We start from the raw sequence: 24,850 nt of genomic DNA, 5'->3' as shown, positions 1-24,850 counted from the left end.
AAACTTGAAGACGACGATCCAGAATGGGCTGTAAAATCAAAACTATGGTTCAAGACATTTAACCTGTTCCGCTCTTCTTGTCCACTGGAGTAGTCTTGACAGAGCATGAACCTTAATCTCTTCTGCTTTAGCAACATAGGATGTCACTTTGTGAGGATATTCAGATTACAGATAGCACATGGAAACTTCCACTGGCACCAAAACAACCTCAAAGGTCACTGTGTGCCTACTTAACTGTTTCATACATAAACAGATCAAAGAAAAAGTGTTTCTGAAAGTTATTCCTGACTAAGCCTCCATATATAAGGGTGCGCTAACAGAAAAGCCTCCTTCAGTCTTTCCCCCAGGTTTTCCTCTGGTCTACATGGCATTTTCCTTCAGTGTTATGTCTCTGCACCAGCACAAGGTCATCTGTATGGTTTCTCTCTGTTGTGAGGTTCAAAGATCACTGAAACCTTCAATGCCACAAACCACTGTGCTGTGCTCCAGGTAGCTTCTTGTATATCTCAGAAAATATTTCAAGAATGACCAAAAAGCCAGAACATCCATACAAATATCACAAAAACAAATTGCCATGAGGTAGGAAATAGGATGTTCAGCACACCAGAATTGGGAGTGTGATAAGTTTTCTTTGAGTCGTTAAGTTCAGTAAACCCATTCTCTCAAACCATTTCAACACACCATTAAAAATAATTGAAAGTAACTATTTAGTATCTCCGCTGAGCAAAATGGGCAATGAAGCAAGTATTCCAAAAGAGTAACCTGGCTTTCTTTATGCTTCTTCCAAATTTACACTAACCAGTGAGCAGTTCACATTGATTTAACACAAGATAAGAGCCAGGGCGAGTGTGTGCCCCCAACTTGCAGCACCTGTGTTCAAGAGCACCTACAAACACCACACAAGGCTGGAAATTGTTCACCTGGTGACCAAAGGGAAGATGAGTTTTCCTTCCACTACAGTCCAACCTTGCTAAGGAAAAGGCTCTGAGTTTGGTCACTCAGAAGTGGTCAAGATCATGGAGGAGCAGCCTGGAGAAGCCTACGTTCCAGCTAACCATGCCACAGCTCTAACAATGCTATTCTAGTCTTCAGGGCTTTCAAAGCAGCATCTCAATACAACCCTTTTTCACAATGAAAAATATTTGCACTTACAAAGTTCTTAATATCTATGCAAAGCAAACTATAAATAATTCATTTACTCCACATGCATCTGCACCATTTGAAATGCATCAGTGCTTTTATCAATACACTGGGATGAATTTACACTGCACGGAATAGACTTGGGGGCATTTGGGCTCTCCGTGAACTGTTGATTTGAGCATTATCATTAAAGGTAAACTGAAATAAATTACCTCAGTTACTGCAAGACATTTTTTTCAGCTTGGTAAATAAAGCTTATTAGTTCTAGGTCATTAAATTAAATATTAGACTTAAAAAGAGCTTTGAGAGCCTATAATGCTATTAGGAAAACATGCAGTAAAACATATGTGCCTCAGTATCAAAGATAAAAGAATTGCTGTATTATATTTGGTTCTTAGTTATTAGTGCATTTTTCAGGAGGACTGATGCAAAGGCCCCGTTGCCATTCTCAAACACGAGCCAGGCACACAGCCATTTTGGCTCCAGCTGAGGGGCAGGTTTCCAAACAACTAAATCATTTCCAGAAATACCATTTAGAGCCTCTTGCTAAGCAATCTACTGTTCTCCTTCAGATTAGAATAAATGATGTTTTCCCAGTTTTGCAGCTGCAGCAATTGGGCAGGGAGCAAAGACAGCAAGGTTTGCTCTTCAGATGCCTCAGGGCATCCTTGGGCATCCCATGCCCCTTGCTGACCAATATATTGTGCTTTTCATTTCATGCTTTATTCTGTTGTTTGGCTATAACCTCTCTGCAAGGATTATGTCACCATGCTGAGCCAGTGTCTGGCACAAAAAAGATGCACTCCCGGTTGGATCCTCCAGCCTCCAAAGCACAGCCCCAAATTCTGACAGCAGTCACCACAACATACTCTCTGTCTTGTAGGATACCAACAGCAAGGCTGGAAATACAAGTAATGATAGCAGGCTGCATCCAATCAATTGGGTGTAGCCAGTGAATTCCAAGCTCCCATGACACTGGGGTTGGAACCTGATGATCTTTAAGGTCCCTTCAAATCTAAGCCATTCTAAGATACAGTGATTCTATTAATTGTAATAACTAATGTTGCAATAAAAGTATAGTTATGTCAGCTTTGAGACCAGTTCTCTCTCTTTTTTTTTTTTTTTTTAAGCTCATTTGAAATTGGTGGAATGACAGTGCTATTGATCTGACACATTATTTCTGCTTGCCCACCAGGAATCAAAAAATGCTTAAACATCAGCACATCCCATCAATTTCAGTAAGTTTTCAGAATAATTTAATGTGTCATCCTGTAAATAAATACTTTTCTGGGAAACATAGATTTGAGGAGCTGAGAGAACTGAATTTTGCAGATCTCTGAGTGATGGTGGTACTGCCCAACATTAAATCATAGGAGGAGAAGGAAAACAAGGATAGAACGCAGGTATCTATTTTTTTGTTCAGATCCTCCAGAAAACATTGCTAGAATCACTCATTTTGTGGCACTTAAATAGGCAATTTTTCTGCCATTACAGTGCTCTTGCTGTATGGAGTTTTACAAGTTTGCTATAGGCATTTTCAGTCATTCTTTCATTTGCACTTAAACTGAGAATATGAGACCAATGGGAAAGTGTGCTTAGGAATCAGGCTATTGCACTTTCATCTGGCTTATCAGAAACCTTGATCCAGATTTCACCACTTAGCCAGCTAGATAGAACTGTGAAAAGCAACTATAACGCAGGCAAGAAATCAATGTTGCAAAATGGCTATGGGCCCTTGGATGAATGACTGCAGGTTGCAGTCTTGTCTTCAAACACCAAAGTACTTTTGGACACATAATATTTATGGATTTACAAATAAGTTTTCTAGTTATATTAAAATCAGTAGCAATTAGTAGCAAAGCAACACCACAAGCCCTTCAGAAATATCTATGCAGTTTTGCTCAATACAACTTTATATTCTTTTATACAGAAACAATATTTTAGTAACATCAGGGCAGGCAAAACTCACTGGAGTGCATGAGAGAAGGGAAATGGAGTTAAATACATGCTAGGACTGGACTCTTAATGAAAGTGCATATGACATCAATATGTGAAAGTAACTTGAAAAACAACTCTTATCAACAAAACAACGCATGCATCAGAGAGGAGAGGTTATACACAGCTCCATGGCAGTGTTCCATTCTCTCTGTTCCTGTAAAAGTTTCATTCATTATAATTCCCTTATAGTCTATCAAATAACTAAAAGAAATAGCAGCAAACATCTCAATAAAAGCACCTCTTCCTTTATTAGGACCATTAGGATGAGAGTGACTGGGGAACATGCTCATTCGACACAACACTTTAGCACTCTCTTTTCGTTATAGGTATTGTAAGTGCTCCCAATGGGCGTAATAGACAAGCAAAGCCAAACACAAGGAAGGAATTGATCCTGTTCCCTTATTAAATTCAAAGGAAAGACTAATAACTTCAGAGATAAAAGGAGCTGGACTGGAACCTACATGAATGGCACACCATGGATCATCTTCTTCTAGCCAAAGTTTCTTCAGTCTGCAGCAATTTCCAGTAGGAGCTGGATTCTTCGTCCCCTAAAGAGTTCAATTCCAGCAAGCACTACGTGTATTAATTCCAGCATTATTTGGTTTTCCTCTGACTAGAAAACACACAGCAGCATAAGACAAAAAGAGCACATGGTGTGTGTGCAAGCACCAGCCCAGCTGCTGCTGGGCCACTGTTTTCCAGTTGCTTAGCAACTCTTCACCTCCCTGCTGGAAAAGAAATGTTTTGATGAGGGAATAGAAAGAAAATGATTTGTTTACGGTGAAATAATGATTTCAACCACTTCTTCTAAGCATCACCTATTGAATCCTGGGAGCTCTTAGGGACAAAGGCTGCAGCTGTCAATGCCTAGCTAAGAGTCCATTGGAGATCCTCAAATGAAAAATGGGAACAACAGGGCAGTAGTTTTTGCATATGCATATCTATAAATCGGGAGGAAAACTGGAACAGGAATTTTGAGGACTGCATTTTTGGGCAACCTATTTTAGCTACCTCCCTTGAACAGGAGGTTAGACAGATGACTGAGGCCCCTTCCAACATCAACCACTATGTGATTCTATGATACATATGTGATTCTGTAATTTCAGGAGCAAAGAAGAGAATAGGGTAAACAAAAGAGGAAATACAAAGAGATCACGGAACAAACTAGCGAATTATTTGTATCTCACTCACCAGTTATCCATTTAGCCTCTGGGTCATGAATTTTGAAATCAGCACTGAAGAGATCTTCCACTGTTATTTTCTTCTTCTGAGATAAGCTATTATCTTCAACTGTAACACATTCAAAAACAGTTATTACTTCTACTTTGAAATGTATCTGAAAGTATATTGAGTGAGTAATGCCCTATGATATTGCATTCAGAAATGGTCCACATTAAGCTTTCTATCACTCACAAACCCCTTCGCATTTTTAATATAGCAAAGAACCATTTAATAGTTCACAAACAAATCTCTTAGTTATTTATGTCTGGAGTATCTCTGAGCTATCAGAGACTACTACAAATTAATTCTGAATGATGCTTTGTTCTGCCAAAAGGTGTGTCAGTATAGGTCACTTTCACCAAATTAAAAGAGATACTTCAGTGTTCTTTTTTATTATTATTATTATTTTTAAAGTCTGATTGAGGTTTCAATCACACTGCTTAATTTGGCTTCCAGTGTACAAAGACGTATTAATACAAGTTCTTCTGCATAATTTTATGAAAATTATAGGTCAGAGGAATTCCAGGAAACTGTTGCAGTTAGTTTCCACCATGGCATAAGGTTCTATCATAGGGCACCCATGAATATTATGCAGACTGAAGCAGGATGTCAGGGTACAGTTGGTTCAGGTGCTGCTTTCCAAATGCCACCCGAGGGAACAGGGACACACTGTTCTCTGTCATGGAAGCATAAGAAAAGGCATAAATGAACCTCTGTGCTGGAGCTCTGGGAAAGGACAGGGTGGTAAGCTCTTACCATTCCTTCTTTCTCTATAGCATCAGACTGTATTACCTGCAGAAGGTCTTATAGACTCTAGAGAAATCAACTCTTCACATGGGCAGTGATAGGACAAGAGGGAACAGCGGAGGAGGTTTAGATTAGAAGAAATTTATATCAGATAAGGGTAATTTTTTCACTGACAGGGCAGTAAGGCGCTGGCACAAGCTGCCCAAAGAGTTTGTGAATGCCCCATCCATAGAGGTGCTCAAGACCAGGTTGGATGGGGCAGCCTTGTTTGGTGCCTGATCTAGAGGTTGGCAACTTTGCCTGTGGCAGGGGGCTGGAAGTGGATGATCTTTGAGATCCCTTTGAACCCAAGACATTCTATAATTCTACAGGTACTATGGGTAATGTTAACCTCAGTCATAGAGCTGGAGAAAAATAAATAAATAAATGTTTGATTAACCAGTGATCTTTTGGTGAAAAATTCAGATTTACCAACCTTCTGTCTAACACAGGGGCAAGTTGGAATGTTAATTAAGGACGTTTCTCTGGCCCCAGCAGAAAGACAGCAGAAAAAATACACTTTCAGGGTCTAAAGTCGTCCACCCCGTCCTGACTATCACACCTGAGGATACCTTAGAGCATCTCAGCAAGTTGGTGGATACCACACTGCTGCAGAGTTATTGGAACTTCCTCAAGTCATGGAAGCAGAGAATCAAGCATGTTGCCACCACCTTTTTTGTCCTGATATCTCTTCAGCCTCAGACCCATATGGTAGGTGCCAACCACAGCCTGCACAGCAATGGTGCACACAACACAAAGACATGTGATTTGAGTGTCAGGTTAGCAAGCCAGCAACCAAACAGCACACATGCATGCTGAGAGAATTTGGTGAAAACAATGAATTTTTTTTTACTTCTGATTCAGTTTCAAAAGTGTGATGGGAACCGTGCACTGGTCAGATTTTTTGGATTCATCTATTAACATATCCTTTAAAGTTAGTGCACCCAAAAGGACATGGGCTGAACTGATGAAATCTCATTCACCAGGACACAAATGTAACAAGGATCCAAAACTCCAAAAAGCTCAGAACAAAACAGAAAAGGTCAGACCTCCTTGCCCGGTTTCCCTCTGTGATACCAATGCTGTTTGTTTTTCAAGCTTTCTCTCAGTTTCAGCAATGTTCTGAGGCTGTCTGATGGATCAGGCAATCTCAGTCACCTTTCCTTCCATCAGCCCTGGGGCTCAGCTATAGGTCACTGTCCTGCGCTACTCTGCACTGCAAGCTGACAGGTTTTTTTTTGCAAATGTCCATCTCTTGGCAGCCCTGATCCAGCACTTCAGAAACTCCCACCCCACCTTGCTTTCCTGCTCAGTGCTTGGGCAGACCTGAGCACTGTTCCACCCCAACAGAGCTCCCTATACCCAAAACACAGTGAGTAAGCTTTAAAATCCACGTTTTTGTTGGAAATTAATGATTCTGTGTAACCACTTACGAATTAAAAAAAATAAATGATACTTATTCACATCTGGTCATTGGGTATTTACCTGCTCTTGCTAAGCAGCAAAAGCCATACAAAATTCAGTCCTTCTTAGCCTCACTCTTCATAGAATGGAATCACAGAATGGCCTTGGTTGAAAAGGACCTCAAAGATCATCTAGTTTCAATCCCCCTGCCATGGGCAGGGCTGCCAACCACTAGACCAGACTGCCCAGAGCCACATTCAACCTGGCCTTGAATGTATCCATGGATGGGGCATCCATAACTTCTCTGGGCAACCTGTTCCAGTGGAACAGTATTCCAAAAAAAAAAAAAAAAAAAAAAAAAAAAAAAAAAAACCACTACTAAAAAAACTGTCTTTTCCTAAGCACAATGCCTAATGATATTTTGGTATAGATTTTTTAATCAAAACTTCTGTAGGTTAGGGTCTTCCCTTCAGCTTTGATACGTGTGTGTGTACATGCATATCTATAAACATTTGCACGTGCTAATACAAATACACACATAACTGCTAGGATGAGACCCATACAGACGCCATATGGCTGCAAGAAGTGAGCAACTGTCAATTAGGAAAGGTTCTGTCCCACACTTTTATCACTTGTATGAATAGCTTGACATTTTTCTAAGGTGGGTGGAATGGCAGGACTCACACACACAGCCACATTCCTTCCGCATAGGCAATTGCATTATTAAATGCAAGCTTTCATCAGTTACTGCTACTTTTAAGAATACTGTTCTAAAATATTCAAAGATATACAAATCATAAAACTGTTGAAGTTTTATTAGGATTTTTATAATCCTAAGAATCTTCAGAATTAGCTAGCAGTACCACACTCCCATTTTAAGCACAGTGCCAGCTGAGTGCAAAGAGCGCTGTTTCCAGTTCATGAGATAATCCTGAAGCAGGGTGAGTGTCCTACCTCCCAGAAACCCCAACCAGTAGGGATCTCAGCCTTTCTGAAGCTGAATCCACAGCTGGAAGGTTTGAATTGATTTTACAGAAGAATCTTGGAGAGATATATGAATCTTCCCCCCTGCCCCCCCAATCATTAAATACCTTAATCAGCATCTGCTCTGCTAAACAAGCCTTGTCTGTTCTCCAGTCTAACACTCACTCTTGCTTTTTCATGAGGCTGCTCTGATGTTTGCATTATGGGGAAATGGCATCTTGATGATACAAGCTGGTGATCCAGCTAACCACTTTTCTTTGTCTGAGCATGGACTGCAAGCCTGTATACTGACTGTATCCCAGACCTGCTCCAAATTACTCTCTGTATGCACCAAATGATGCTGTATAATCAATGGATATACAGATGGTGTGTGTGTGTGTGTATATATATATATATATATATATATATATATATATGGAGCTTGACTAATATAATTTATATTGGAGTAATGAGAGAAAGTCACTCACCCTGTCCTGGGCTCGCGAGATGAACTCCAATGGAGCGGATCTCCAGAGAGATCCTTCCCCACTGGCAGTCTGCTCTCAAATGGGTCTAGGAGAGGTGCAGCCAGGCTCCACCCCTTCCTGCAGCACAGGTGATTTGCCTTCACCTGTGCTCCCGTGGCTGACTCAGTGCTCGCCTCAGGTGATCAATCAGAGGTTCAGGCCATGATTCAGCAGCCCCATACAGATGCTCAACATGTTTTAGAGCATCTCTGCATGGCATGTGTTGGTGTTGCACTGTTAAACAGGCCTTCAAACCGAAACGAAATACTAAAAGGAACAATGGTTTCCCAGCCAGGGAGAAGGCCAAGATAAATACAAGCATGAAATGCAGACATTAAATGCAAATAATATTTGTACTAGCACAGCAGTGTCAGATTAGACTCCAGTATTATCAGAAGAAAGACTTAAGTGTGAAGTATCCCCAGGAATTTCACTCTGCCCATGCCAGGCTGCACCACCTACTTGAGAGATGCAGAAAAGAGGATTTTTTTCCAACATCACTCTCACTGTTGGCAGCAGCTCCCAATCAACATCCACAAATCTGCTATGCCTCCTTACTTCCACGTCCTAGCCCTTCCTAGGCTCATAGCTAAAATATCCATCACTTTATTTTCTGGAAACCAAAAGATAAACATTTCTCAAGCCAATGAACTATTCTAGGGCAGGTAGATGCAGATTCTGCATCTCCTTTTGGAGAGGCTCCTTTATCTTCCCCTCTCCTACCTTTCTGGGAAGTGCTATCTGCAGTCAGTACTAGCAGTGACTGTGCTTGTGACATTTGCCAAGCCAGCCTCAATGTCTCACTTAGCAGTGCCTGTGAAATGAGCCACTTGTTAACCCTGTGCCATCGCATGTCCTTGGAACAAGCTCCAGGGCCAGCGGCCCAAAGAAGACTGATCTCAACTGCTGCCAAGCCACAGCAGCAACCTAAGCTATCAGATTTTACCCTTGGCAGAGCCTCACCATGAAGCAGTTTGTATCCGTAATAAAAACAGAAGCAGTACTGAGCTCAGAGTTTTGTATTTGCATGCAGGGGACAGTTCAGAAACACCAATAAGGAATAAACCAACCCGAATTCCATTTTGCTATATCAGAAATCCCCAAAAATGTGGTTTGAAATTTTGGCATGTAAATTCACTTGGCACTTTCATCAGTTTTAAACAGAGACACTTTCAAAGGAGCTGCTTGGAACTCTTGTTAAATATGTGCTAATTAATACCTGGGTGATTTATTTGTATACATGTGTGTACACAGAAATACAAAATGTCTTTGTATGTGCACATACCAAGAACACATAACTACACATGACTTTTACTTAGTTCTGAGTGCATGCACTTCATATTCCCAGTTCATATCATATAAAATAGAAGGTAATCATAAGAACTCAGTTACTTTTTTTTTTTTTCCCTAAGAGAACATTAACAACACAGTCTCAATGCTCAGTACACCTTTTCTGTATCACCACTTACCTGGACAATAGTACTGTAGTATCTATAGTCAAAACAGTCATTAATGGATATATAAAAATACATATATATAAATCATGAGTCATCTCCTCTATGGAGAAGGATGAGTAATGCTCAGAAGTCCTAAATGAGGTCTATGGTAGAGTTCAGAACTGAAACCAGAGTACTAAATCCTCATTAGATACTATTCTGACTATCTTTATAGGCTTTCTTATTACAGGTGTTCATGTGGAAGGAATGAGTCATGACTCAGACTGTACTTAGGGTATTTGTGCTGCTCCCCACATATCCACCTACATGGGATCCTGCTCTTTATGGAAGCTGTACCTGTGCTCTCACCTGTGCAGTGAGAGCCACTGAGAGCATCATGAAGTCCAAAGGTGAGGGTTTAGCAATCTTTGCTTCAGCATTCATTTTTGAAAAGCCAGGGATTAAACTTCCATAAAGTAGGAGGTAATGTTTCCATAACCAATGGGTACCTAATGGACCATTTATCACAGCAAGTAAGTGAATACAGACCACAGGCCATGCCTTAAAATGCCTCACAGATGAACTGCATGATCCAAAGATGTTAATCTGAACCCTAGCAAAAGCAGTTTAAAGAATGATTCTTAATTACGTTTAACCTTAATTAATTTAATTACTTAATTATTCTGGTGTGACCATGTGCTGCTTGTGTTTACATTAACAAATTCCAGATAACATGAAATAAACTGAACATAGCATATCGTTAAGTAATTAAAAGGACACCTCAGTGATTGTTTCACTCATTTTCCAGTTAATTATATGAAGTCCTGTGTTTCTCTGCTTGTCCTCTTACAGCAGGACTATTGGATAAGAATGGTGTCAGGGAAGATGGGCCAGAACTGCATGTCAGTTCACATGCCACGAGCTCCTGGAAATTTCTGCCTTGCAGTTCCCATCTCAATTTTCCTCTTCGCCAACTTGATCTCTTCCATTTCCTATAGTTTCATTTCTCCTTTGTTGCCTTTCATCTATTCCATCTGTGCTTGCATGACTCATCCAATGAGGAGATCCTTTTCTTCTCCTATGCACCCCTCTACAGGTGACCTTCTACCTTACTCTGTGTTTTGTAGCTCCTAACCCTTTCAACACTGTGTTCTATGTTTTTTTTATCTCATTTGTTTGTCCTTTCATATTTAGATCACAAGCTTCTCAGAGCAGCAAAAGCACATTATTTCCTCCATTAAGAAGTCATAGAAATTTCAAGAGCTGTATAAATACATAATAATCAATAATCATAATGATAGCACATTAAGATTCAAACCTATAACCTCAGCAGCTACTGCAAGAGAAGTAATTAATAAAGATTCCATGTACAGAACTGTGCTGAAGCTCTGTAACAAGATTAACTTAAAGAATTTCTTATAGGGAAGTTACTAATTATCTATTGGAGTTAAGAGTTATCTAGCATATACTTATCTGGAATTGCTTTGTAAAGCTGAAACACCATGGTCTGATCTGAAAATCAGTACAGTGAAAGGATTTAGGTGCCTACACACAGGTATTCAATGCCATGGTAGATGCTCCTCGGTATGCACTGAATTGGTGGTTGCAGCTCCACATGGGCATGGACTTCAGGAAGTGCCATGTCCTAACTGAGTGCCCCACATCAATGTCTCAGGTGCCTTGTACCTCTAAAACAACACTTGCAACCTGTGCTGAAGGAACCAAGTTTCTCATGCTGGTACCTTCAGCTTATCAAAGGCCAATTTCTTACCTACCCTTATTAAGTCTGAATGAAGAGCTTTCCAGTAACTTTCAGATGACTTTTAAAATAAGATACTAGAGAGGAATACAGCAGCGGTCTTGATCTTTGAATCAAAATGTAGAACTCTAAACCAATCTGCTTACAAACGGTATTGAACTCAGCATCTCATCACGCTAAAGAACTCCAAGGATGATTCCTTAGATGCTGCCTTTGCAGTCAGCCTGCGGTCTTTTTATTCTTGGAAGTGTAAAATTATAGAAGAAACAGAACGAAAATGAGTTAAAGGTGATAAATACCTGGTGTCAGGAGTATAACAGAGGTGACAATCAGGGAGCAGATAACGAGAATAACAAGTAAGGCAATTGCAATTCCTTTCCAGTTTCTTTGTGGAGGATTACTCCCCACCAGCTCCTAGAAATATTAAAGGAAAGCAAATGTTTAGAAAAGGCACTGAAAGACAGAAACAAACTGCAGAAAGTGAAGAGCAAAGTATTCCTGCACAACCACAGCACGTGGCCATGGTCAGCCAAGCAGGTAAGCCAAGTACAGTTCATGATATTGTAATACGTTGTGGTGTCAATATAATTCCTTCTAAATCAGGTGATGTGATAAAGAAGTGCACTGTACCCACAGGATGCTCAGGCATTGCCTGCCTACACCGATCTTGCTTAACAAAGACCAATTTCCTACCTATCCTTATTAAGTCTGAATGAAGAGCTTTCCAGTAACTTTCAGATGACTTTTAAAATAAGATACTAGAGAGGAATACAGGGAGATAAATAATTCACAGGGGCACGTATGGAGATAAAAATCAATGAAAATATCTCCATGGTGACCTTTTTTGCCTTCTGAGAAAACATCACATCCACTCAAACCACCTCTCCTCCATTCCTATGATGTTAGGGCTAAGGACACGAAGACAGGCATCATGTCTAGCACACCCATTGTATTTACTCACATCTTTTGCTGGATTTTCCTTTATCACTGCACACTAAAAGTGAATTCATTCGCGCATGAAGCAGCTACAGTATGAAGCATCCATGCTCTCCACTTTCCTAGAAAGCTGACTTCCCTCCAGAGATCAGACCTCAGAGTGTGAACGACTCTAAAAGCTCAACCTCCATGCTGACCTCTCTAATTGTCATGGTTTCATGGTTTGTCATCGATATGCTGATGGGTCCATGGGTCTCTTCGCCCACTTGTCAGGGAACCCAACTGAACCGTGACACTAATTTAGGATTCTTGCTCATTTCCTAAATTATGAGGTATAATTTCGGAATTTTCTAATATAAACCTCCTGGTACCTGTTCAGAGCCTTTTCTTGCTCCTCTCCCCCTCCCCAAGGAACACAAAAAGCCTTGTAATAGAGTAAGGGTTTCTGTGATCCAGAGAGCTTATTTCCAACTTTTTTAGCAACCTCTTCCCTCCTTGCTTTCTTCTCAGCTGTACTTGGCTTTTTATTTGAAATGAAAAGTAATTAGAAGGAATAAATTTATAGAGAAATCTGAAAAGTAGGTCAGGGTCCTCGAGAAACGTAATTTTGCCACCAAGCAAACAGAATGTAAATACTTGCATTTTTATAGCATCTTCATCCTAGGTACCTTTACAAATATAAATTCATTTCATCATAGGACAGAACACCTTCACTGGGAAAGTATTTTGGACTCCATTTCAGAGAGTGCAAATAAACCCAGGAAAAAAATCCAGGCGTTGTTAGAAAGGGGCAGAAATACTCTTCTTTCCACTGCAGGGCATGGGGTGACACAATAGGGTGATGGGAGAAATGGGAAAAGCAGCTGAAAAACCACAGTGCTTCTGTACAGCCACTGCAAAACCTGTCTGTGCCTGAAGGACATACAGAGGGAAGTGCAGGCAGCTCTACAGGACTGAGGGAAACACTCCCTGGAAAGAAACTAACCAGCTCCCCAGTGTAAGTTTTAAAGTTGAGAGAACTACTTCATGGGTTTGAATTAGATCTACAGACCCAGATCTACCAACCACAAAGTTTCCCCATTCATGCATGCTCTCAAGCTTTCAATGTATTGACACTTCCATTTAATCTGTTATCATATCAAAACTCCATTAATTGTTCAGTCATTCTACCAATACTGGAGCAAAAGCACAGCAACTAAGACTGGGAATTTCTAAGACATCATGAAAACTATTCACCAACAAAACTTTGGGATTTAATACACTGCGATGAAGCAGAAGGAATGTTTTCATTTTGCTTTCAAAACATCATCAGAAATTTTTCCCTGATAAAAAGCAAGAGGAGATAAATGACATTTCAAATAAAGGCAAACAGCTTTATTCAGGACAGGCCTGGACAACAGCTTTGTTGTTCTCAGTCACTTGAAGTCTCTTCTAATGGAATTACTTACAGGACATCAGAACACAATGCCATACAAACCAGCACCCATGTCTTGGGTCTTTCCTACCTTTATTTCTCTTGATTCACAGAATCATAGAATCATAAAGGTTGGAAAGACCAATAGGATCATCTAGTCCAACCATCAACCCATGCCTGAGACCACTTCAGAACAGTGCCACCAACAGAACCTCCACATTTCCTGAACACCTCGAGGGATGGTTAACACCCCCACCACGCTGGGCAGAATGTTCCAATGCATCATCACTCTTACTGAGAATAATTTTTTTCCAAATATCCAACCTGAACCTCCCCAGTACAACTTAAGACCATTACCTCTTGTCATTTCAAAGGGTTACTGTGACCATCTTTCACCTCCAAGATATTACAGTCTTACTACTGTTCCCTGGTTCCCCATGTCTTTGGCTGCAAGCTCCCATCTCTTAAAAAGGAGCACCTGCAAGCACACATCAGCTGTTTATATTGCTCAGGTAAGCTTCTGTGTGGGTTCCAGAAGCCAGGAATGTGCTTAATTAAGCCCTAGGCAGCTGTGGATTTAAGCAGATAAGAAGCACTCCTGAAGTGGCGTCCCAAAGGGTTTGTTTCCAGTGTGCAGCACAAAGGTCTGATTTGCCCATTACTGAAAGATTCTATATCCAAACTTAACAGTGAACTACAGCTGTTAATTCTGAAGTTATTACTTTGTCTTCAATGCTGAAATCTGAGTATAAACCAAGCACGCATAGTTTCTGCCCCAACCAAACGACCCACCTAAAAACAGGATAGGAGATGTCAAAACAAAGCCGCTCTATGTGAATCACCTGCCCTCTGCTTCTTAGGAAGAATTCACACAAAGCCTATACATATGACCTCTGCAAGCGAGTCTGTCAGCCTCTTTTTTCTCCTTTTTCCCTTATCCATTTCCATTCCCTTCTATCTCTTACATAAAAACTTAATTGCTTCTGGATTAGGGAAGTAAAACAGATGTTACCACAGCTTTTAAAGTAAGCACCCTCCATTGATGCTGCGTATTACAAACTGTAAATGTTATCACTCTCATCTTCATTTATGATTGAAAAATAATACTACCCACCTGTGAACCTGACTTGAAAGCCATAAATCCAGACATATACAGTATTTTAAGACTCTAAAATATGGATTTGTGGTGACATATTTTCCTCCCTCTGAAAGAATCATTGCACTGACACGTTAGGGATGAAGGCAGGATGTGCTCTGATCCAAGATGCTGTCAACAAAATTATTTCTGGCATAGTTATTTGAAACCTGTCAAAAGTCTGCCTGCTTGGTGGCAATATTACAATAATAGATTTTTGAGACAAGAACTCAGTCACAACTTTGATCTTTGTTTTCAACAGCTATGTCAATACTGTTCAATGAGAGAAGGACACTGCAGACATCATAATCAAAGAATGAGAGAACCATAGACTGGCTCGGGTTGGAAGGCACCTCAAAGATCATGAATCTCCAACCCACTCGCCACAGGCAGAGCTACCAACTTCCATATCTAATGCTAGACCAGGCTCAGGACCCCATCCAACCTGGCCTTGAACACCTCCAGGGATGGGGCATCCACAACCTCTTTGGGCAGCCTGTTCCAGCACCTCACCACTCTCGTAGTAAAGAACTTTACCCTGCATCCAACCTAAATCTTCTCTCCCTCAACTTAAAACTATTTCCCCTTGTCCTGCCATTATCTACTCTTCTAAAGGACTGACATTGCTTGACAAGCACTGGTATTACCAAATAATGCTATACATGTTGGGCCAAAATCCCTAAAGTGTCAAGACTGCCACAGAGGGCAGGTCATGGTGAGCCTTTGAGTACTTTTCAACATGGAGTTGTCACTTCTGTGCTTAAAGAAAAGTAACTGAGAGTATGTCCTATCTGCTGTTACGCACCTACAGACCATTCAGAATACATAAACTGATCTACATCTGCTGGAAATCCCAGTGGCATTGCTACAGGTGCAGACAGGAGACTCAGTTCTCCTCTCAGTTATGCCAATGTAAATCAGAAAGGATACAATAAAATAAAAAGTAACTGTATGAAACAAAAGCCTGCCTAAGAATATTATGGGCTTAGGGGAGATTGGATGGGGTTTATAGAAAACCTTTTGTATGTTTTCCATACCTGCCATTCTTGCAAGTGCTTTCGCAAGCTCTGCTCCTTGAACCTTTGATTTGCTTCCCTATTTTAACTAAATAACCTGAGCACAGCCCAAAATGCTACACTCAAACAGAGTAAACAAAGAAATCGTGTTGGCACACAGTTAATTCAGGTGTATTCTACCTACTATTTGTGCTCTATTACCCTGGATTATAACTGTTCCCTGATGACACAGTATGGTGAGTGCAACGTACATGGCGAGCCAGCCCCCAAGTTTCCAAGCACAGCCCAGAATAAATACACTGTTCAAGAAATAAACACTTTCGTCCCTGGCAAGAACTCCTATGACCTTCAGTGGAAAAATAATCTTGTCATTAATTAGCTCTTCATAACACAAAACTGCTGCAGATTATGACTGCTGAATAATACTACAAACAAGATGAAGAGTCGTTAGTCCATATCAATAGATCATTAACCTTGCCTTGCAAAAACAAAATAGTAATTGCAATGATAATGGCAGCAAACTGTTAGTGTAGAAGTGGTTACAGTAGGAGGTTTCCTGAGACCACTGTTGTATTGCTGACTGATAACACACTACCTTAGCTCACACTCCCCCATGTCTGGATTCTCTGCTGCCCTCCTGCCTTGAATTTAGGATGGAGGCTCTTCCTGGGCAGGAATAATTTTTGGTACCCTGCCTGGCAGAGCGCAGGCCTCAATCACTAAAGAACTTAGAGAATATCATAATACAGGTAAACAATAATAAGCAAATAATTGCATCTTTATCTCCGAATTCAAGCCAAATTGCTTTTGCTGGGGCTTTTTATTTCCTTTCCTCTTCTTCTGTACAGCAAACTCCACTGTTGAGATGCTAAAGGTGACACTTCAGAGACCTCAGTGAGAGGAAGAAAAACCTGGTCTGCTTTTACAAATGAGGCATGACACACATGTGGGCTTTCCTGCACAAGTCCAGTAGAATGAGTAAGGGGGGATGAAAAATGAAACTGTTATGCTTTTCTTCACATTCCACTGATAAAGTTAAACACAGTGTTACTTCTAAATTTACCAGAAAAGTCTGTAAAAAAATCTTAATACTGTAGTATCTGGAATTCCTTGCTGTGCTGTTCCTGTAGAAATGGATATTTAATAACTTCCCATCATTTTTTATGAGTACTGTGATGAAATGATTTTGGATTCCTTCCAAACCTAGCAGCACTGGAAGATTAATTTAGCATCTTTCAATTTTGAACTGGCATCTCACATGACTTTTGTACCCAAGCATAGTAATCACATCACAACACACTCTTAGCACTTTATCATGCACGAATAAACAGATATTCCACAGATATGCACAAATACTACTAATCTAAGTATTCCCCATTTTCCCTAGTGCTTAGGGACAGAGAGACAAAGAGGTATTTCCAAAGGAAATTAGAAACTGGGAATGTGAACTCTGAAGCATAGAATCATAGAATGGTGTGGTTTGGAAGGGATCTTAAAGATCACCCACTTCCAACCCCATGTCACGGGCTGGCTGCTCCCCACAGGATCAGGCTGTCCAGGGCCCCATCCAACCTGGCCTTGAGCACCTCCAGGGATGTGGCATCCACAGCTTCTCTGGGCAGCCTGTGCCACTGCATCATTGCAATGTTTTTCCTAACATATAATCTAACTTTTCCCTCTTTTAGCTTAAAACCATTCCTCCTTGTCCTGTCACTACCAAACAATGTAAAAAGTCAGTTCCCTTCCTGGAACAGGCTTCCTTCAGGACTGGAAAGCCTCCCCAAAGTCTTCTCTTCTCCATGCTGAACAAGTTCAACTCTCCCAAACCTCTGAAATCCTGCCAGGAGCTCTTTCCCTAGATGAGTTAACATCAAGCTTTGAACAAAGCTGGGACTGTTGCATGAAGTACAGCTCCAGCCAAGGACATGTCCATCTTCTGTATCAAGCCTAGGAGAAAGGAGGTGGCCATGGCTGCGTGCATGTATGCACACAACGTATGTGATTTGAGACACATTTACATTAATTGGGATGGTCCTGCTTTAATGCATTCTTATTAATCATCTTCATTCTCCCACCTTTAGCTTGATTCATTCATCCACCACGACCTAGATCTTTTTACAGCTCCTGGCACAGTGGGACTGACAGTGCTCACAAGGGGCACATAGCTGCTACTGTAATTCAAAGCATAATTAAAGATTTATTCCCAATAGCAACAGACTTGATAAAATCAACAGCTTTTCTTTGACTTCATTTCAGTGTTTGATATAAGTACATACATTCTGCTACTAAAACTGAACCAAACTATCTGCTAGGGTGAAATACTTGCTTCAGCATCAGCACAAATTGGCTTGATGCTTATGATTCTATTTCATAAGAATCTGCGTTTCCATCAGATCCATGAAAAGACTTGACAAGCCCAAATGCTGCAGATTGTATCAGTGATACAAGGAATCCCAAGTGCCACAGAGCTTTTCTTTGCACAAAGAACATCTGCAAAAGATGATGCTGCTAAGGCATGCTAGGATGACACTTTTCAACCTTATTTCTTGAAGAATTTCAGTTTCAAGAAATGAGAAAATAAACCTGTCTGCAAGATTTGAAAACTTTGAGAAACTCCCCTTTACTTCTCCCAGTTCCAAACAAGTCACAGAATCATAGAATTATTAAGGTTGGAAAAGACCACTGAAATCATCAAGTTCAGCTGTCAAAACATCATATGGATATCAAATGCCATGATGCTAATACTTGCTAACAGACAATTACAGTTTTTAGAGAAACTCTATTTCAGAAAAATAGAATGTAACATTTAATTTCTGACTCTGAATACCAAGAAAGAATTTGTGATAAGGGAAGTGGTGAGGTGTTTAATCTCCCTGGGCAGAAAAACAGCTTAAGAAATTGTTTAATATTATATTTTACTAAATCTTAGACACTTTTTTTTTTTTCCCCCTATAATCCACTTTGTAAATAATTTGTTTGTAAATGCTTCAGGAAAGAAAATATGAAGTGAAGAAAATTTAATTCTTAAGTAATTTGTTTGGGAACAATGTGAGAATTGGCCATTAGAGTTTTGTGGTTGCCAAGCTGCGAGGGCAGCTGAGGGAGGAACACCAAAGCAATGGGAACAGCAGGAGGGAAGAAAATGGGTTTATCGTTTTATTTTGCGCTCTCCTGAGGTGTCCATCAAGCTCAAGATGTAGAAATTGCACTGCGTGCTAAGAAAATAAAAACAACCTTGCAAGATTACCTGCAAGCAAACCTGTGATACACTACCCATAATATGGATGCATGTGTGAATTAAAATAGGCAGGGACAATGGAAGGGTAGATTGGCTAGGGTTGGCCAAAACATACGTGACTCTCATTAAGACTCAAAGCTTCATGCATATATGGGTAAATAAATAAAATAATTTAAACAAACAAACAAACAAACAAACCACCAACAAATATCAACCAAAAGAAAAAAGACTAAACATGGAGAAAGAAGAGAAGCACCCTCAGTAGTGCAACTGTTCATGCTACCTGCTGTCTTTAAGCAGAGGTTTAAATAAATCAGCTGCTTTTTAAAAGATCACAACACCATCCTTTCATCATCACTTCCATTTCTGGAGGATGGTGGATTTTAGATGAGGTCCCTGGCCAACATGAACGTTGCAAGGTGATGGCTCCCAAAAGCCCTGCAGATGTGGGCATGTTTGGCCAAAGCAGGTCAGATACAGGACCAACTTCTCAAGCCCCATAATGGTGATGGGACAGGGCCAGGGCTGGATGGACGGCATGAGGTGACACTGCAGTGACAGCTCAGAACTCTTCTGGGGAAAAAAACATTTGATCAAAGCCCATAATAATGATACTTCAAAAGCAATGAAAATTACCTAAGCTTCCCCGGTGAGATGCAAAGCAAAATTCTTTTACTTACTGAACAAAGAAAAATGTCCAAACTTACAGGCAGCTGATGATAAAATCTGATGGGCGCACACTAAAATACTCAAACTTTAGTAAAGGAAATCACATATTTCTGTCTTACTGAGATATGCATTATACATAAAAGTCAAGTTCAGCAAATATATATAAATACGTATCTCCCTTAAAAAAGTCTGCAGTATCTCACAAGAAATAAACATTCATTCCTGTTTTAAACCAGAACATATCCTTTTTGAGGTTGATAACATTTTTAGTAGCATGTTGGAGTCCTTTCATCTTTTCCATATAGCATAAATTAATCACATTATGATGCCACATTCCTCAAGTGTCTGAATATCCTATTAAAATTAAAATACAGTGCAGGACATATATAAACTGCCAAGTCCAGATTTATTCTCAGTGCTAAAACTCAGATTATTTTTAGACTTTCTTAACAGAACTTTAATTTCAAGCCAAACCATCTTATCCACTGTAGAAGACGACTGTATCACATCACCTTTCCTAAATGCTCAGGCATACCCCAAATATTCTCAAATCAGAAGCCACTTCATGCATATCCTGATCTGATGGCCAGGAAGGCTTTTTAAAAGAAGCCATAATTTGCCCTCATTCCTGTCCAGTCCTTGCTTAGGAAAACTGCAGTCTGATGGATTATGGCTCTTCGAGGGTACTTGGGCTTTCAGCATGAAAGGCCACAGGACTGGCCCAGCACGGAGAGCTGCTGTCATGCAAAGTGACACCAAGGTCTCCAGAGGTTTGAGAGTCTTAATGCTTGGTCTGTTTTAATTGATTTCTATTTTTACCATGGCTCTCACATACAAAAAACTGTGTAGTCATTTATTTTTATTTTCAAAACTTTCTGGGTGGCAGTAAACAAATCCAACAAACAGTAAGTCATTTTTTTCCTGGGAGAGCAAAGTGCCAACTTTATTTCCCATATAATGCTGCATTAGCAATGAAGTGTCCCCAGATTGAGGCAAAGAGCTCACTGAGTACCTCATCCTTCTCCATGCCTACTGAAGCCAGTTCTCCCTTCTCATTTATTAGAGGAGGTACATCCTCCTTTGTCTAATTCCAAATCTCTAAAACCAACTGATTACAATATTTTTCACCCAGACCTATTTCTCAAGGGTCACTGCCATCCAGCAGCAAAGCAATTGCACTTATCTTGATGATTTTCAATCTCCCTGCACAATTCATGCTAGCACCTTAACAGCACTGAACATGCAGTAAGGTTTGAAAGGAGAGCACAATGCAAAGCAAGCACAAAGCAAGCACAATGACTTTGAAGGGCATTTTCATTGCATCCATGCAAAAGTGCTTCAGAAAGAGATAAGGGAGAAGGTGAGTGCCTAAGAAGCAAGGAGATTATTCTCCTGAACCTCACCAGTTTCTTATTCCCCAGAAGAAGGATTTCCTTTCTGATCTTCAGAGATTTGAACAGGTTTAACAGTGAGAGAGTGCAATCTTCACACTGCTTTACATTGCTGAGGATCTTCAAGAAAAACTTCTGATTAAACATCTCAAGAGGGTCCTTTATCTTCTCCAAAAGAGTGGTTACGTGCTAGAATGGGCTGCCCAGGGAAGTGGTAGAGTCAACAGCTCTGGAGGTGCTCAAGAAATAGATGTTGTACTGAGGGACATGGTTTAGTGTGGAAATATTGGTAGTAGGTGGACAGTTGGACTGGATGACCTTGGAGATCTTTTTTAACCTATCATTCTATGATCTTCATCTTCTTGTCCACTGCACTCACCTTGTGAGACTTAAGGACATCTTAAACACAAGCAATGGTACCAAAAACCCTTCCAACATGAATTTCCTCACCAAGTACCAGCCAGTCCTCTCAGAACACCCACTATGAGATTGTCAGTGTGAAACCAACCTCTCCTTACACCCTGCACAGGCTAATGTCCTCAGTGGTGTTCAGATCCTTAATTCCCTGTGGCTTTACCAGGAGTCAGGCACAGAAATGCTCCCAAGGACATGAGTCGTGGTGCCTTTTTTCTCCTTCTCTGTATTCAAAGATAAAACTCTTCTATCACTAACAATGGAGTTTAGAAATGATCACATATGTAGCAAGGGGAGAAAACAAATGTTGGGGGCTGAGGCTATACTATTTTTGAAGAGAGATGAACATTAACATAGACAGGATCTCACTTACTGCCCGAAAAAAATATGTCCAGAGAAGAATGGGAACTCTACCAATTAATATACTCTCTACATATGCATCTCTTCAGTATCCAAAGTTACATCATTTTTCTTTAACACATACCATAAGGGAATGACAAAGTTAATGTACTGTATGTAGGTGCATTTTTAAAAATCAATTTAAAGGAATTCTGTCTGCCGCAAATTAGGCTCCGGCGCTGGGGAAAACCATCAAACTCAAATTAACAAAAGGAACAAAAGAATTTAATTTAAAACTACATTGTAATTGTATTGTCACTGTGGTGCACACACAAATACCAGCAAGGCGCATTTTTCGTATTTTATGATTACAAAAAAGCTGTTATCAGTGAAAGATAACACTGAATCATAATTAAAAGCAGGATTCTCCTTCCTACTGGCCTGCATAGCTCAACATTTTCTGTGATACAATATAAAGTCATTATGGCTAGAAATCCCATTTGTTGGCTCTGCTCGTGTTCATCAGATCATGATCCCTCTACCTCTAGCTGCATACTCTTCTGTATATTCAGAAAAAGAAGGATTTGGCTTCTGTACTCCCGGTTTCCTATCCAGCAAAATGTTACGATGGCCTTGGTACAGCTGGGCTCACATCTGCACAAAAGATCTCAAAGTTTCAAGCTCATGTTAATACTGACTAACAGTTCCTCTAAATCCATGGTATTGTCTCCATAATGGTAGTGCTGGAAACTGGGTCCCACAAACTGTCATAGAATTGTAGAATGACTTGGGATGGAAGGGACCTCAAAGATCATAGAGTCCCAACCCTCAGCCAGAGGCAGGGACACCACCCACCAGATCAGACAGCTCAGTGCCCCATCCAACATGACTTTGAACACCTCCAGGGGAATTACACACTTGGGCTCTTGATCGCCCTTTCTTTGACTTGCAGATTATGAACTCTTCTTCCCCTTACAATGACTATACACAGAGAACCTACTTTACCTGGAGTAACACCAGCAGCATAGTGACCTTCGTACTCAGTTACAGCAAGAAAGCATTCTCCATGTTACACAGCACCATACAGTGTTTCCCAAAATTACCATGTCACAGACCTCATTCTTTTCTCATGTAACATTTGCTGTCACCAAATTCAGGAACAGAGAGCTGGCACCAAGGACACTGAGATTTTGTGAAAAGTTCTGTGTCAAAGAAGTGACAAAAGGATGTGACAGCTGATCCATGCTCCTTACACTGGCTGTTGTGCTGCAAGCAGCAGCAGCAGCAGCATGACAGGCAGGTCATATGAGCTGGCCTTATTTTCCTTCCCCTTCATTGACATAAATACCTCTGCATTTATCAGCACTTCCTCTGGTCCATTGCTACCTGCCTCTGCAGATAGCAGATTGTTGTTGATATAAAGAATCTCAGTTATTCAATGATGAGACATTTGTTAATGGTGAATATTTAACGCCTTGAGGAAGAGAGAACATGGCTGTTTTGCTGCTGGCATTTTACTCACCTCCAGTACCCCCCACACTGCTGACCCAGTCTGTCCTTTCATAGGGATTTTCTATCTCTTTCCAGCCAACCTCTACCTGCTAGCAAATGAAGCAGTATAACTACAGTCTTTTTGTCAGATCAGCCTGCTACGTAGCATTTACTCCCTCCTCTCACAGCTGGTCTGAGCTACTAATGAAGGGAGCACCAAGAGTCAGCATTATGGTTGCCAGGATAAAATACAATATCAAAGCTTATTACTTCACATAAAAAAGAAAAAAAAGAAAAAAAAAATACCAAGGTATATTTCCCCCTACAGATCCTCCTACTTAGCTTTGCACAAGAAGCCAGTTCTCTTTTATTCATTAGTTTTCATTTCAAAGGAAGTGAGAGCAAACTGTCCTTTAGCGAGCTGAGTGGAGCTGGACTTTTGCTCACCTGATGGAACACACAGCCAAGGGCATGGCTGCAGCCCCTTCCAGGGGCAGAAGCAGTGAGAGCTGCAGTGGGAGCTCAGCACTACATCTGCCTACTCCCATATGGTGAAGGACTCTGGCTGCTGTGAATAATTAATGAAAAATATGCCTGATCAGAAGAGCAAAAGCAGCAGAGGAACTGCAGAAATAAAAACCAGTGACTTTCTTTTCCCTTCCCTTCCCTTCCCTTCCCTTCCCTTCCCTTCCCTTCCCTTCCCTTCCCTTCCCTTCCCTTCCCTTCCCTTCCCTTCCCTTCCCTTCCCTTCCCTTCCCTTCCCTTCCCTTCCCTTCCCTTCCTTTCCCCCTTTTCCATTCTTTTCTCCCTTTTTCCTTTCCTTTTCTTCCTTTTCTCTATTTTTTCCTCTTTTCTTCCCTTCCCTTTTTTTTTCTTTAATTTCACCCAATTTCAGCTCACCCGTGGAAAATTACACCCTTAAAGCTGAAAGCACACCTCACAGCCTTGTGTGCTCCTGCCAGCATTTCATCACAGTAGTTGGCAGTGGGATGCATCTGATATATCTGCCCGGGACCCCCGTGTCCCCAGTTTTCTCACTGGACACCTTGAACTAGACTGCATTTGAAGCATAGATCAAGTGCTGCAATACCTGCCCTCACGCTCCTGGGACTCAAATGAGCTCATTTAAAACCAGGACTTATGGCAGTGACTGTGAAGCAGACATGCCCTCATTTACTTTTCAGTAGGAGGAGAATGGAGGAGAAAAAAGCTACGTGTTTTATGACTCCTTGTTAGCAAGAAATATCTTAAGGCTTTGCTTTAGTGCCCAAAGTGTTTTTGTTGTCCTAGAATTAGAGAAGACATTGCTTTTCTCTACAAAGTATTCTGGCTTTATAAAATGTTGCTATCATGGCCTCATAATGGAAAATGGAAAAGTCACAATTATTTTATGCTTTGTGAAAGATGCTATAACTCACATCAATAACATATCCCACTTTTCCCTTAATTTCCTTCCTAATTTCCTTTTTTTTTTTTTTTTTTTACTGTCCGTAACAGTATTCAGCATTTTTCCTCCACCTGTGAGAGAGAAAAACTCTACTGGGGAAACTGGGGAATAGGAAAAAGAGCTGGA

General features: G+C 40.6%; 1 protein-coding gene across 3 annotated transcripts in view; it reads right to left on the bottom strand.

Moving 5' to 3' along the window:
• DPP6 (dipeptidyl peptidase like 6) overlaps positions 1-24,850 on the bottom strand; it is a 492,473-nt gene that overhangs the window by 144,689 nt on the left and 322,934 nt on the right. For all 3 annotated transcript variants that reach the window (XM_085227008.1, XM_085227007.1, XM_085227009.1), the window contains exons 2-3: positions 11,534-11,648; positions 4,330-4,428 (exon numbers count right to left, since the gene is read on the bottom strand). In XM_085227008.1, coding sequence (XP_085083134.1) covers positions 4,330-4,428; positions 11,534-11,648 — 214 coding nt within the window. The remainder of the gene's footprint in view (positions 1-4,329; positions 4,429-11,533; positions 11,649-24,850) is intronic.

The sequence above is a fragment of the Meleagris gallopavo genome, chromosome 6 (assembly GCF_905368555.1).
Source record: "Meleagris gallopavo chromosome 6, MGAL_WU_HG_1.1, whole genome shotgun sequence".
NCBI classification, from domain to species: domain Eukaryota; kingdom Metazoa; phylum Chordata; class Aves; order Galliformes; family Phasianidae; genus Meleagris; species Meleagris gallopavo.
Note: the sequence above shows the minus strand (reverse complement) of the source record. Positions and strands in the feature narration are given on the sequence as shown.